General features: G+C 37.4%; 2 protein-coding genes across 4 annotated transcripts; both read left to right on the top strand.

Moving 5' to 3' along the window:
- Window positions 1-5,335: 5,335 nt before the first annotated feature.
- On the top strand, window positions 5,336-7,829 carry LOC140225283 (SCAN domain-containing protein 3-like). The gene is made up of 2 exons (XM_072303573.1): window positions 5,336-5,751; window positions 6,238-7,829. Exons 1-2 carry the CDS (start codon window positions 5,415-5,417, stop codon window positions 7,827-7,829), a joined length of 1,929 nt encoding a protein of 642 aa, XP_072159674.1. The 5' UTR covers window positions 5,336-5,414.
- A 715-nt stretch (window positions 7,830-8,544) lies between these two features.
- On the top strand, window positions 8,545-15,742 carry LOC109033935 (uncharacterized). 3 transcript variants are annotated; one of them, XM_019046797.2, is made up of 2 exons: window positions 8,545-8,712; window positions 10,850-15,742. In XM_019046797.2, exon 2 carries the CDS (start codon window positions 10,990-10,992, stop codon window positions 13,597-13,599), a length of 2,610 nt encoding a protein of 869 aa, XP_018902342.2. In that variant the 5' UTR covers window positions 8,545-8,712; window positions 10,850-10,989; the 3' UTR covers window positions 13,600-15,742. The 3 variants fall into 3 exon arrangements, with proteins under 3 accessions (XP_018902342.2, XP_072159506.1, XP_072159505.1); XM_072303405.1 differs by having other exon boundaries at window positions 8,545-8,744; XM_072303404.1 differs by having other exon boundaries at window positions 8,545-9,231.
- Window positions 15,743-16,322: the final 580 nt, after the last annotated feature.

Raw genomic sequence — 16,322 nt, 5'->3', positions numbered from 1 at the left:
ACAATTTGAAATAGAAAAAAGCTTAACATTCATCCGAGCAAACAGGTTGAACATAAGAAATGAGGAAAGTAATCAAATGAAAAATTATTCTTTACTAAATTATTTATCTCTAATATAAAAATATTTTTATTTTATTTTGTTTTTTCCTTAAAAAAAACTACGAGTTAAAAAATAAATACATTAGAACTACTTATGTAACAGCTGAATACAAACAATAATACTGACACTTGAAAATAAGACACTAAGTTTTTTACCTTTTCATTTTGAGAAAGAAGTGAAGGGGAAGTTATTTTGGTTGGAGGCATTAAAACTCTGCATAATATTATAATATGGCACAAAAGAAAAATGGAAAAAAGACAATATTTCTTTCAGAGGGCTGTTCTTAAAATATGTGACATTCTAGGGGGGAGGGGAGGGTTGAGGCGAGCATTACGCCTGTAGTTCTTACATGTTAATGGATACGACCTATGCAGGATGGATCGAGTCAATGGAGGAAGTCGGAGAAAATTTGGAAACTTTAAAAGCTCATAACTCCGTTAATACAACATTTTGAGGTTTTAAAGTGGTTTCATTGATTTCCTTGTGAAATTTTCTTCCAGAAGCACTCTTTGAAATTTATAATGTGACAAAATAAACATCAAATTTTGCAGTTTTAGTCCTAATTTCATGGCTGACCTCTCTAATTGACTCGATCAACTGTGCTATGTCACAAACGCATTACAAAAAGGGGGAGAGGTTACAAGGGTGAGGGTTATAAAAAAAAATTTGTTCATACACTGAAAAAAATGTTTCCTAAATACAAGGCGGAGCCGTCTTAGACCAAGTAAACTGGATACTTAAAAAGTATCGACAAGAAACGGAGGTTTGAACTAAGACAACGGAGTTACCTTGGATCAAGAAATAGCGTTTTCTCAATCCAACGCTCCACGTCCCCTTAAAAGAAGAAAGCGTTTACTTAAAAAAAGGAAACATTCCATGCCGTGAAAATATTTCCTAAATTTAAGAAATTATCGTTGGTTTGAAGTGAGTATCCGTCGTATTGATCTAGGTAAACTGTTTACTTAGAAATAGGAAACAGTTGCGTAACTCCCACGTGCATTTACTGGCTTCAAGTTAATGGTTTGTTTAAAATTAGTAAACGGCGTGTTGGACGGGAATGCGCGTTTATTGTATTGAAACCAACTGTTGTCTTAGAATTAGTAAACGGGGACGCCCGGCATGAATGGATGTTGCCTAACTCCCAGGCGTGTTTACTTATTTCTAGCCAATTGTTGTTTTAAATTTAGTAAATAGTCACTGCAGGTATGCACACTGCACCCATATCATATGTATTATTATTGATCAATAATAGCAAAAAATGGTTTAATTTATCGAATTTTTGATGAAAAAAATTTTCAATTGTATATCTGCAAGTATCGAAGACTCGACATGGCAAGTACCGACTTGCAAATTTTGGCCTACCTATCGGGATTTGAACCTGGGACCTACAGTTTACGAACCTAACACCCTACCTACTTAGCCATCGGGGCTTATGTCTACGTCGGCCGAATTTACACTATATAAGTCATTGACTTAGGCTCTCACCATTATTGTGATAGTGAATATGCGTGAGACCTGATGGGTTAAGATTTTTTGAACCCGAAAAGATGAATTTGGAGCAAAAAAGAAATACGCGTGTTACTGTTGTCACTTTTTTTACGTTTATTTTTGTTTCTTTCCCATCTTATATTAATTTTTAATCTCTTTAAAAAGAATTTAAAGCAATGCGCCTTTTTTAAAATTTTCTCTCTTCATTTTTTCTTGAAGAATCGCTGACTTTAAAAAAATAAGAATAAAGAATGAAACTCTTCGAAAATGTTTGTAACACAATAACTTTTTATTTTTGATGACTGAGATTGTTACATTTTTTAAATATTACTAGTTCTATTCAATTCGATTATAATATTCAAGACTATTCTGGACCATTTATTAGACTTTTCTATTTCAATTAGAATATTAATAGTTCTATTCAATAGTTCTAATTAATTCACATCGGGCGGAAAAGGAAGAATGTGAGCACTATAAAAGAAACATTAATAGTTCTAATTCCTTACTTTAAAAAATAAGATTTGAAAAATAAGCTTTGAGATTTTCTGGATTAAGGCATCTTTTTCCGTGGACAGTCACAATTTATTCATAAAAAAAGTTCAATCTTCGATTACTCTTATATTTTACTCAGTTTACATAATCACACGCGTGACGTTCTAATATTTTATTGTATAGCTGCACTTCATTTTCGTTACACTCTCTAAAGTTGATAGGAAGGTGGTAAAGAAGTGCTGGATCCACCCTATTTTGCAGGGAAACAAGGTAAAAAGGGTCAAATGCTTCAATTACGGTAAAAAATGTTGAGCTCTTATGAGTATCCGTACAAGACTGTGGAGGGAGGGGGGGCGGAAAGATCGGTCCCGACAGGCCCTTCGACCCAAAATTTCCCCGGACACAAATGAATCAAAGTTTTAAATATCAACAATTTTGCACTCGCAAATTCCTTTCGAAAATACAGAAAAAACTGTATTTTGTTTTCGATCCACTCCATCGTTGCGTTCATAAATCAAAGGGACCCGGAAAATCGATATTGAACAGTGTAAACACTACGTAGCAGCAGAGTTATTCGATTATCTTCATCTGTCAACTTGGTGGGTGACATGCTGAAAAGTATGATTCTCTCCACATTTTTTAATTTCTTCCTCGGCCCTTAGCATAAGCATGCATTTTATTTGACCCTTTTTAATTCTATCTGCGAGGGATCTTTCATTCATCAGGACAGGAAAAGTAAGGAAGAAAATAAGTAAAAAAAATTGCGATTTTTTAGTGTGAGGAAATACATTGTCCGATGAAACTGAACTGAGGCAATGCAAAAAACTCCCGGCTTCAATCTACTTAAGTATTTAAGTCCTCTTTATGAGGCCCCCTTCATTTAAAAATAAAAATTAAAACTTCAAATGCACAGTGCCGATCTATTTAAAACAACGCAAATATTTCCTCTTCCTCTCCTTCTTTACTTCTTTATTTATTTAATTTTTTGTCGACGCCGAGCATATGAGTGATTTCTCAAAGGACACATTAAATGAATTTCTCCCTAAAGAACAATTATTTTGTAGACAAATATAATGGGCATCTTGATTTTTTAACTTCCGTCTCCTTTTATTCCGTCATAAATGGTGTTGGTTTAAGCAGATGCTAACGGCATCTGGCAGCAATTGCATGTATCATTCTCATAGGAGGCGTCACCATCCGGTTTACTAATTTTAAGGAAACTGGTTTCTTCTTCGAAGCAAAATGTTATATTGAAAGTAGGCAACCGCACATGTCCCATGCCGCATCCGTTCCCCGCGGAAGGGACTCACTCCGTTTACTACTTTTAAGGTAACTGGTTTCTTCTTCTGACGTACCGTGTTTTCTTTCATCAAACAAGCTGTTGGGTTATTAAAAGGCAACAGCGTCCGGCTTATTGCATCCTCCCCCGCTGAGGGCGTTCGCCCCGTTTACTAATTCTAAGGAAACCGTTTTCTTCTTTCGACACAACGTGTTTTCTTCTACCAAGCAAGCTGTTGGGTTAAAAGAAGGCAACAGCGTCTGGCTTATTGCATCCTCCCCCGCTGAGGGCGTTCGCCCCGTTTACTAATTCTGAGGAAACCGTTTTCTTCTTTCGACACAACGTGTTTTCTTCTACCAAGCAAGCTGTTGGGTTAAAAGAAGGCAACAGCGTCTGGCTTATTGCATCCTCCCCCGCTGAGGGCGTTCGCCCCGTTTACTAATTTTGAGGAAACCGGTTTCTTCTTTAAACGCAACGTGTTTCACTGTACCAAGCAAACTGTTGAATTGTAAAAAATCAACGGGCGTATTGCTAATTGCATCCGGTCGCCTCGAAAGGAGTTAGCCCCGTTTACTAATTTTGAGGAAACCGGTTTCTTCTTTCGACACAACGTATTTTCTTCTACCAAGCATGCTGTTGACTTAAAAAGAGGCAACGGCCGGACTCAGAAGGCGTTCACCCCGTTTACTAATTTTAAAGAAACTGGTTTCTTCATTCAAGCAAAAGTTGGCTTATTTTAAAACAACGTTTATTTTATTTAAGAAAACACGATTCGCTTGTCTCAAGCGAATCATGTTGTCTTACATGAAGAAAACCGTTGGTTTCTTCCAAGTCAAACCCGTTTTGAAATAAGTAAAAAATCCAAGTAGACGCGTTTACTTAAATTCAGTAAATCTTTTTTTTCCGTGTAGAAATAGTACCTAGAAAGGTCATCATCAGACTTTGGTTGATTAAATATAGTACGATAAAATAACAATGATGAAGAACAATTGAATGTATATTAACATTAATAGATTAAAAGGCACCATAGTAATGCACTTAGGGAGAGACGAAATTAAAAAAATCGGCGTTTGATGTGCTGATGATGCCCCAGGTAAAATTTTTCAAGCATGGAAGAGTTCTAATCCATCTGCTTAGCATAAGAAAAGTACGAAATACCTTCTTAAGATCTGCTCAATACAAAATATATTATTCAGACGATGGACTGAACATTCTATAATTAGAGAGAAAATGTGAGTGAGCAAAGAAAGTTGGGAATTTTCAATAAATGTTTCAAATTTTTGGTCACTTGGGAGGCCATGCTTGGGAACATAGTAATTGAAATTGATGCCAAACTTGCAGGTTCGCCAATACCCCGTCCCATTTTGTACCCATTACACCCCCACCCCCACTGATTTTTTCATCCTTGTTACATTAGACCATAGGAAATTAAAAGAATTTTATTACTGTTACAAGCCAAACTTCATTGTAATTCACAATCAGTTTCGATGGTTGCTGATCATCTGAGGTTTTTTTTTTACTGACCTCTGTGTGCACGTTTTTGCTGTGTGTGTTACCGGCAAACCCCGTTTTTCAGGCAGACCTAGGTCTGCCTAGGCAAACCTAGGTCTGCCTAGGTAGACCTAGGTCTGCCAAGCACCTCGTTTGGCAAACCTAGGATTGCCTGAAAATTTTAGGCAGACCTAGGTTTGCCAAAAGTGATTTTAGGCAAACTAGGTTTGCCAAACGATTTTTTTGGCAAACCCCGTTTCTGATTTCTACCGCTAAAGTGACTTTACCGGAAAACTTTTTCTACCGCTAAAGTGACTTTACCGGAAAACTTTTTCTACCGCTAAAGTGACTTTACCGGAAAACTTTTTCACCGCTTACTTGGCAACAAGGGAAGCACTCGTGAGAAAAATTCGGCGGCGTTATCAGTGGACATTCCAATTAGATGACAGGGAAGACAAATTCTTGTGGATTAGGTGCGAACGGTAGCGCACCAAACACGCTTCGCGGAACGCGGCGTCCACGGAGGACAGTGATCAGTGTTTTGTTTTTGTGCAACGGAGTAATCATGGCTACCGCGAACGTTAATTTTGAACTTTTTTTACGTAGTTTTATAAATGAAGATAGTGAAAAAAACCAATTGCATGTTATTCCCAGAGAACAGTACAGTGATCTGATAAATGAAGTGAAAGCCGCGAGAAGTGCTCGGAATAAAACCCCCCAACAGAAGAGACGTGTTAGGCGGTTTAATGTTATTGAAATCGGGGGTATAGAAAAGTTGGTGAAAGCAACGGGAACCGATGACATTGTGTATTTTGTTCCATTGGAGGAAGTATACGGAACAATTGAAGCGACTCATGCTGCTATTGGACACGGAGGTCGAGACCGGTTGAAAGCAGAGCTTGGTAAGTTTCGTAGTTAACCATTATTTTTATCAATTTTTTTTTTTCTGTTTATTTTCTGTTTTTATAGCACGAGCCTTGACGTATTCTATATGGTAATTTTTAAAAAAATAATGAACTATGTTGGTCTCAGATTTATTTTAATTTTATTATGTCACTTAATATTATTGATTATCTCACTAATTTGTTCGGTAAATTTTTTGTTTTTTTTTTTTAAATTCGATGTAAAAATTAAGCGCCGCCAGTCACACTCGAACCGTGGACCTTTCATTTCGCAGTCGAGAATCCTACCTCCGAGCTGTCGCTGCTTATCTTACCGATCCACGATTTTCACTGTACTTAGCGGCACATGCAGCGGACAGCTTGTCTCAAGGCGCGAAAATAGGAGAGCGACTGGGTCAAGTATTTTCCCATCTATCTATCGCGGGAAAAATACTCGGCACTGGCTGACTTGTTTGAAATTACTTGTCCTTGTTTTTCTGCTTTCAGGTCGCAAATATGCTAACATTACGAGACCTATGATCGAAAAGTTTCTAGGGATGTGCGAGGTCTGTGCCGGGAAGAAAACCAAACGAAAAAGAGGACTCGTGACGAAGCCCATCCTGCACAAACAGCTAAACAGTCGCTGCCAGGTCGATCTTGTGGACATGCAGAGTCAAGAAATCCAAGGGAAACGGTTCATCCTCAATTATCAAGACCACTTAACAAAATTTATTCAGCTTCGAGCCCTCTCGCACAAAACAGCTGAGGAAGTAGCTGCGCACTTGAAGGACATCTTCTTAACTTTTGGGGCACCGTGTATCCTTCACAGCGACAACGGTAGGGAATTCGTCAATAATATTATTAAGTGCATGAAAATACATTGGCCGGAGTTGCAACTGGTCAACGGTAAGCCGCGCCACAGTCAAAGTCAGGGATCCATTGAGCGCGCCAACCAGGACGTGGAAAATATGTTGGCGGCGTGGCTAATTGACAAAAAGACGAACCAGTGGCCCGACGCGTTACCTTTCATCCAGTTCATGAAAAATCGTGCTTATCACGCCGGTATCAGAATGAGCCCATACGAAGCATTATTCGGAATGAAGCCAAGAGTTGGTCTCACTACAAGCAGTTTGACGCCGGATATGTTGGCGAATGTTGAGACGGAGGAGCAGCTGGAGGAGTTATTGGCTTCCTCACAGGTCAATGAAGAAAATGACGAAGAAAACGACGAGAATGAACCGGTGACAACTTCCGCCGGAAACACTACCCAGACTCAACCACCTCAACTTAGTCCAGTCACAACTTCCGCCGGAAACACTACCCAGACTCAACCACCTCAACTTAGTCCCGTCGCAACTTCCGCCGGAAACACTACCCAGACTCAACCACCTCAACTTAGTCCAGTCACAACTTCCGCCGGAAACACTACCCAGACTCAACCACCTCAACTTAGTCCCGTCGCAACTTCCGCCGGAAACACTACCCAGACTCAACCACCTCAACTTAGTCCAGTCACAACTTCCGCCGGAAACGTTTGCCAATCGTGCGGTGCTGACTTGGACACAACAGAAGAAAAACCGGAAGGCGAACATGAAGTCTTGTGCGGCAACTGCGCGACGAGGAAGAACATCCGAAAAGCTCGGAGTCAGGCAGCTGCTGGTTTGGAACAGCAAGCTAAGAAGATGCGTCTGCACTCGGACAAAACGCATCCGCCAGCGAAGGTCGGCGACAACGTAACAATACCTATACCAGACGTGGACAAGCCTCGTGCTTGTTTAAGAAACATAATCGGCGTAATTCTCGACAAAAACGAACACGAGTTATACAAAATAGGGACCAAAGACGGCATCCTCCCTAAAAGGTACTGTCGGTCGGAATTCGACGTGTGCGCCACGGCCTTCATATCGGTCAGTGAGGTGCCAGCCGAAAAAAAGGTTACGGTACGTGCGGCCGCAGCCAGTGTTGCTGGGGGTTCTGCGCAGGGGTTCGAAAGGTGCAACTGCAAAAAAGGTTGCACCTCAAACCAGTGTAAGTGCCGCAAAAATGGCAAACTGTGCAACTCCAAATGTCACTCCAGCCTCAGCTGCAACAATAAATAAATTTCCTTTGAATGTACTTTTCCTCTAAAAAATAAAAAAGTGACAAGAAATCTATAATGATTTCGAATTGCATCAATTGTGTAACGTTTTCCCTCATGCCCTTTTTTAAGCACTTGTGATATTATGATATTATGTTAAAAAAGTGACAAGGAATCTGTAACGATTTCAAATTGTATCTTTTTTCAAATTGTAATTGTAAATTTTGCATTTTTTTTCCAATTTTTTTTGCTACTCAGATTTCTCGTGCCCTGTTTTAAGCACTTGTGATATTATGTTACACTGTTATTCAGCCTCACCTGTGATTCTTTTATAATAAACCACCGCTCGCCCCGGTCTGCGTGGGGATAAATAGTTGTTTCTCATTGAATTCGTACTGTCACTTTAGCGGTAGAAAAAGTTTTCCGGTAAAGTCACTTTAGCGGTAGAAAAAGTTTTCCGGTAAAGTCACTTTAGCGGTAGAAAAAGTTTTCCGGTAAGGCCACTTTAGCGGTAGAAAAGTTTTCCGGTAAAGTCACTTTAGCGGTAGAAAAAGTTTTCCGGTAAAGTCACTTTAGCGGTAGAAATCAGAAACGGGGTTTGCCAAAAAAATCGTTTGGCAAACCTAGTTTGCCTAAAATCACTTTTGGCAAACCTAGGTCTGCCTAAAATTTTCAGGCAATCCTAGGTTTGCCAAACGAGGTGCTTGGCAGACCTAGGTCTGCCTGAAAAACGGGGTTTTGCCGGTAACATGTGCATGAGATCTAGTAAGATTTAAAGAGGGTTGGTAAATATTCTATTTACATAATTTTCCCGCGAAATTTTCATTTTCACGCGGAATTAGAATTTCCAATTTTCCATTCTTCCAATTCTGCCCGAGCATCGATCTATTCTACGTTTTAATAGTGTGAGTGACTTTATTCCAATTTTCCTATCATCGTGAGTATGACAAATGAAATCATAGATACCTAATTCTGCTACACATGACATGCATGTAAAGCACATTCTTGGTGGCGTCAGGCAGTAGCCACAGCCACCCTTGTACCCACCAGCCCGCAAAAAAATCTCTTAGAACAGTGACAGACAGTAATTTCACGATGGAACACTTTGAGTTTGGCTGTTAAGTGGTTTTTTTCTAGGAGTAACTGGGGAGTTTTCGAGGAAAAGGGCGTACAAGCCTGGAGGCCCTTTTTCAGAAAGTGTGGTTTTCAGATTTCCGTAGATACTTTCCCCTGTAGGTATGTGTTCAATATCTCAATTCTTGCAATTCGTTGCAATTCTTGGAGCTAAGCAACCCTTTGAGTGACAACAGGATCACGAAATTTTAGTGCAGTTACTTACCAGAAGGAGGGCCCATAAGTTCAGGGGCCATTAAGGCGTTTTTCACCTAAAATTCCGTTCTGATGGTTCGCTGAATGAATATTAGGTAACATTGAAAGCAGATTCTTTGCTACATTGAAAAATATCTATGCTGTTCTGTATGCTCCTATGCCTGGGAAAATACTGAGGTCATGGACGCTTTCTTATATTGGTAATCTCCTCTAACAGGCTAGGTACCTTACTGCTCTACACTATCAGAGGTGTCATCAGCTAAGCTGGCAGTTGTTTACTTTCAGTTTGCGTTGCCGTCTTCCGATCTGTGTCTCTTCCTGTCTAATGATCAAGGATTGACTGAGGGAATGATCATGAGCAATGCCAGCACCGTGCACAGAGACCTCAATCAGTCCACGCACTGCGCATGACTGTCCAAAGTGATCATTTGCCAACTTAGCTTTAATAAATTTGGATAGTGCATTTGATTCCTACGCCTTTGACAGTGTCTCTTTCACTGGCGATGAGCACCATATTGTACGAAATTGCCAAAACTTTCGAAAGGGGGCCAGGCAAGCATCAGTGGCCAGCGAAAGGTGTCAACCATTTCATAAGTGCAATATGCTGAAAAAGCCATCTCTCCTTACTATGCTGAGTCTTGAAATTATTAAATGTGCCAAGGTCAGATGAAATGTCGCCTATAAGGAATGAGATATCTACAGCATAGCCTAGAATCAGGCATGGTATCAGGGGAGATTGCCATTGTGTATTAGCCTTCAGGAAACACTAAAAAGTGAACTATCGAATGATACCTACACTCAAATGAGGAGTTGCCTTTTAAGTTGTTGGAAAGCTCTGATGCATAACGATGGCCAATGTGCAAAACCACGTATATCCATTGCAGTGTTACAAAATTTCAACTCATATTTTATTTTTTTCAAAAGAAGCAAGCCAGCCTCATAGCATAAAATTTTAAGCAAAACATTCTACAAATAGGTACCTAGAGAAGAAAAATCAAGGAAGTTTTTTGAAAAATTATGTTGTCTAGCTTGCCCAAGAACCCTAGTAGCAGAACAAATTTTTGTTTTTCTAAAAAAAGTATAAAAAAAACATATCTGTTATCTAAATGGTAGTTTTATATAAAAAACGTGTAACGCTTATATTAAAAAAAAAAAATCAATGTTCAGACCTGACCATAATATATGAAAAATGATAAAAGCTAGATACGGTAATTTTTTTTAAGACAATTTTTTTATGTAACACATGCATACGAAAGTGTTAAAAGTGAACATTTTTATGTAACTATTATATAAAAAAAAGGTCATTATTTTCGTGAGCTTTTTGCGAATTAGAAGATTTTCTAGTATGTTTGCGAAAAGCTCACGAAAATTATGACTTTCTTTTATATAATGGTTACATAAAAATGTTCACTTTTAACACTTTCATATGCATGCATTATATTAAAAAAATTAACTTTCGTACATAATCTTTATCTTTTCCTTCTATGGTTATGCTACTAGGGAAAAAACTAAAAAGGAATTATTACAGGAAGTGTCTAAAGCTGCAAGCGAAAATATATGGTTTTGCACTTCGGCCTTGGATATGTCCTGTCTGAAGTATTTATGATGAGTCATTCTTTTTTCAACTTCCTCCAGATTTTAACAAAAATGACTACTTGAAATATTATTGTTTCTAAAAGACATGAAACTTACAAATTTTCTCTTTTCTTTCAGATTTCATTTTGGTGATAGCACGGTACCAATTTGAAAGGGAAATTCTTGAAAAGCAGATAAATACTAAGAAGTTTATAGTAAGGCTGTGCATCTTCAATTTAAATACGCAGGAACAATACTTCCTTATCCTCTCAAGAAAGATGAGCAGCAGTGAGAATGAATCATCACTCTCAGGAACAACAAGCAACAGTGCGAATAGATCATCACTCTCAGGAACAATGAGCAGCAGCGAGAATGAATCATCACTCTCAGGAACAACAAGCAGCAGTGAAGAGGAATCATCCCTCTCCGAAACTGAGGATCAGATACCAATAGAGCAGTACCTCCACTCTATAATAATTGCCAGGTGTAAGTATCGCCCACCTCATGTTGCCCATACCTCGAATCCACTCTTCGAAGAGGATTTTGCCAGCCTGCTTCAATCGCTGAAAAATTACATTGAAGAGACTCAAGCCAGTGCCCTTAATTTGGAACAAGGAGGATTTGGGGTTGAAGAGCTAAAATCTATCATCAACCTCCTCATTAATTCCAAGGCAAGAGTCACAGAGCTTGACTTGGGTTTTAATAATTTTACAGGAGGAATGTATGAAGTATTTGATTTGTTAACCAAGACAGAGGTAAAAAAACTTAATCTGGGTAACTCTGAGTTACCAATCAAAGACTTTTTGGACATGATGAAGCTTTTTTTTGTAAATATCTCGAGGTTACCAATCGATGAATTTCTGTACTTGACAGAGCTATCAGTAGATACGAAGATTACTGATTTCAAGTCAAAGCTTATTTCTGCAAAACTTACAGCAAATCAAGTTGAAAGATTAACTGCAGGTGTAATTGCCTCTGCTGGAACGAAAATTGATTTAAGAGCATGTACCTTTGAGCCAACAAGTGGAGCCCTCCTTGTTGAAGCTTTGCCTTACACTTTTGTCACTTGCTTGTGTCTGGCAGCGTGTTCCTTATCGCCTGATATTCTCAGGTCTTTATTCTCCAGCATACATCAAACTTTAATAACAAATCTGGATGTGTGTGGGAATTCTGTCAACGACTGTGTGTTGGAAGATTTATGCTGTAATCTGAGAGCATCCAAGTTATTAAATCTAAATCTGAAGTTCAATTGTATTACGGACAAGGGAATGAATGCTTTAGCAGAAGGACTGGTGAATTCTAGTGTGATGGTATTAGATGTTGCCAATAATTCATTTTTTGGTTTTAACGATTTTGGTAAATACTTAAAAGATACCAATATACAAGACCTTGATCTTTCCTGTAACGACATTTTTCATGGACAAATGTTTTCACCTCCTGACTTTTTGAAGGAGACATCAATTGAAAAGCTATGCTTAGATGCTTGTAAACTCAATGATTTTATAGGTCAAAAACTAATTCAGAGTATTCGATATTCCAGTGTGAAATATTTATCCCTAGCCCATAATGATTTGGGAGCTGTAAGTTTTTCAACATTGAGTAGTGTGTTGGGTGACTCAAAATTAACAGAACTATTTTTGGACGAGAATTGTACACTGTCAGATTCTGAGGTCATTTCTTTTGCAGAGAGCTTAAAAAGCTCAAAAGTGAGCCACATTAGTTTTGGTGGGGATCAAAGGTTACAGTTACCGTCAGCAGTGCCTCTCTTTCTAAGTCATAGTAACGGATCCTCTATAACCTCAATTGATCTCGGTGGCAGTGTAATTACTGAGGAAATCCTTTCTATAGTTGCGGATATTTTGCACCAAACTTCAGTCAAGAAGTTACAACTTCCTATAAATGAGATAGGTAGAGGTGTTATTAAACTTGCTCACAACTTGCAATTTTCATCCATCACACATTTAGATCTAAGTAACAATCGAATTGACGATCTGGGAGCAGAAGCGCTGGCAATATGCTTAAAAGATACCAAAATTATAGACTTGAACTTGAGTCTAAACCTTATCACCAATCAGGGCGCTCGAGCTTTCGTTGAAACTCTTCAAAACTCAAACCTTCTTGTCTTAGGTCTTGCCTATAATAAAATTGAAGATGATGGGCTCATAGCACTAGCAGAATGCATTCAAAACACATTTATTACAGATTTATCTGTAAGAGGAAATGCTGGGAATAGAATTTTACTCATTGAAAAAGTGCTGTTTGACAATCGCGTCGCTCTTCATCATTTTGTCACTCTTTTCAATCAAATAGCTCCTAAAGCCGGCGAAATCTTCAACTTAGATTGCCCAGAGGATTCTGCTGTCAGCACATTTGTGGAAAACTTATTAATTTTTTATAAAACCTTACTGGATCAACCTCGTTCTGTTATTATTCTTTCTGAGAAGGCCACTATCTCTTTGTCTGTAACAGAAATTCGTCATTTGATGTTTGAAGTATTTCCTTTGCAATTCAGTGTATTCCTTGCTAACAGACTAGGAGATAACACCTTAGAGCATCTTCGTGTACTGAGGAAAGCAGAGGAGCTAGGCTTAGACAATATTGTAGAGAGTCTCCTTTGGAATCGTCCAGTTTATATCATCAATGAAGAACATGGCATTCTACACCCATTTGTTTACAAGCTACTTAACAAGTATAAACAGCCTCTGTACAATTTAGCTATAGAACCTGAAGCCAGAACAAAAATTCTCACATATTTCTCCTATCACAATGATCTTTCTGATGCTCAAGATGTTATCAAATTACTACATGACAAGGAGATAAAGTCCTCCCAAAATTCCTGTCAGCCAGAAGCCTACAAATTTTCTTTTGCTTTCGAAAATGAGTGCTGAATGCAAAAGTTGAGTAACTCGCAAACCTGCATTTATTCCTATTCTCTTGAAAATCTTGGAAACAATTTTCAGAGACCTTTCTGAAATTATTGTGGAATTGAAAAATATACTTGTCCTAAAGATTTGGATTTCTTGTAAATAATTTCAATATTTTCATTTTCCTGCTGTCTTCAAGTCATTTAAGTAGACTGTTAATTCGATCCACCAAGTTTTGCGATGTAGTTTTTCTTTATTCATTCCTTCATAGAGGGTTGGTTGATCTATGATCGAAAGAGATTGCATTTTCTTTTCCCTTATTATTGATTTTGAAGAAGATGTATGTTTTTAAGGCCACATCCTTTGTGAAGTTTTTCGGCGTTCGTTTTTCCTATTTTTTGGTTTTTTTTTTTTTTTTTTTATTTTTTGCCGATTATTGCGCTCCCTCTGTGCTTTCCACAGCTTTAGTACCTTAGAAGTCAAAATTTTTGATCCTCATGCTCCCATAGATAAAAATGATTCCACCGGCCCCCTCATCTTTAAATATTTGATAAGCAAGCCATTAATTTTGCATCAATATTTTCAGTCTTCTGATTGTATCTGATATTTTTTTCCAAAATGTAGTAAAGCATTTTTGAGATTCAGCAATGTTCACTTCTTTTCGTCCTGCTGCTTTTCTCTCAACTTTGAGTTTTAGAAAAAAAACAACCTACTTTATGTTCTCAATTCAAGGTTTTCTCTTTATCTGGAATGATCGCTTTCAAATACAAAACTTTTAGAAGTGAAAACATAGCAATCAATTAAAGACAAATGATGTTGTTCAAGTGGAACTCTATGAATTAAAACTGCACAGTAAGCGCTAAAAATCTCAATTAACAGTTATTTGTAGAGCACGAGTGGAAATTTATCATTTTATAATTACATAATGTTTTTTTGTTTTTTTCTGAGCCTCGAGGCAGACATTTTGTTACATTTCCTCTGGAGTTCTCAGAGTTTGTCCCATTTTGAGGACAAATCGTTCTTAAATTCAAGTTTTCTTTGTTGTATTTTTGTTTTCTGTATTTATTCGTTCATTTAATTTTTCCAATATTCCTTCCATTGTAGTCGTTTTAATTTAACTGTGATGAGATTTTGAAACACATGTGATTTATGAATTGTACATATTTGATAAGTTTAATATGTCTCTTTCAATCCCTAATAGATAAAATCTAATGTAATATCTAATATTGTCACCAACAGTATTTTGTTCATGGATTTGATTTATTAATTGTCTTCTGTTAACCACTTGAAAATAAAAGAAGTTTATTTTGACCTCGTTATCATTATTTTTTCAACATGAAATTGTGTTCACTTTTGCACAGTGCTAGATTGCTCCTTGAAAGGAATCATCCATTGAATAAAAAGTGCAATGTCAAATACTTTAGGGAGGGCACACAACAGAAGATAAGTTTTGAAAATAAAAAATAAAAATTGAAAATTATACTTAACTGCATCAATTTCTTGACAAGCTTTTTTAAGCAAAATTTGAAGTCATCAGAATTCCCTACTTCTTGCAGAAGTTTGTGCAAGTTGCCGCAAAGATTTATGGTGAAGTAACATGATTCTTTCATCTTTTTAAGTTGAAGCGAGTTTGTGCTATTTTTTGTTTTCAAGATCAGAATTTCTCATAGATTTAGCTGGATTGAAATCCTGACATCTAAATAACATAGCAGCTCCGACAGTAAAGGACTGATATCCATGCAACAGGCCTTGTCTCTGCCACAGGAATCATACCTCAATTTTTTTACCTAAAATGTGAGATGTTCCATAGTGAGGCATTTTTTGGACTCCATTGCAGATAAAAGTAAATTGGGCCACATTTTTCAATCAAGAACCAATATTTCTGGCTCATCCATAGAATAAACCTGTCTCCACAATGCCACTAATGTTACATGTGTTGTTTCTACCAGGAGTTAGCTGAGATTAAGGTCGAACTCTATCTGGCCCGCCATTAAAAAATGGAGACTGAAGTCCAAGATGAGCTGTTTACCCCTTTATTTCGTAGCAGTGTGATTTAACTTTTTAAAACTTCTCTGATTCATGGAGTAAAATAATTATAAAATATGGGATTGTGCGAATTGCCTATTAAAATTTTCCAGTACTTTAAGATTAAGTACTTAATTTCTCGAACTGACAAAAGCCAGCATCTGACTGAAAATCAATTGATTGCTTGAAAAGTGAATTAATGGATAGCTTTCTTTTATGTCTTTCACTGCAACTATAAACTTTAAAGCTCTCAGTGTTCAAAAATGCAAAAACATTTGTAAAAAAAAATGATATATTTTGCACTAAAATAAACATTTATAAAAATAATTATTATGAGTGTGAGATTGAAATTTTGTCCCAATGGACTTTGTAAAATTTAAAAAATTTGGAAGATGTTTCAAAGAGAAAAAAAAAGTGGGAGGGGGGGGGGCGATAATCGAACAAATCGACGTCCATTGCATAAGTTTGAAGTAATTTAAGTAGTTTGAATTATTTAAATTAAAACAAAGAAAATCTCTACGTAGAATTGAAGTTCAATGAAAATCAATACTGATAAATTGCGAACCACTTGGCATCAGAACCAAAAATTGATGATTGGAACAATGTTAACTTACTTTAATTTTCCTGGAAACTCTATGAGAGAGGTTACAGGCAGTTTCTTCAAAATATACCTTCTCAAGGAAAGAATATTACATCGTTGCATTGTAGAAACATGAAAAAAG

This window comes from Bemisia tabaci, chromosome 8, assembly GCF_918797505.1.
Source record: "Bemisia tabaci chromosome 8, PGI_BMITA_v3".
NCBI classification, from domain to species: Eukaryota; Metazoa; Arthropoda; class Insecta; order Hemiptera; family Aleyrodidae; genus Bemisia; species Bemisia tabaci.
The sequence above is the reverse complement of the archived record's forward strand: the minus strand, read 5'-3'. Positions and strand labels throughout refer to the sequence as shown.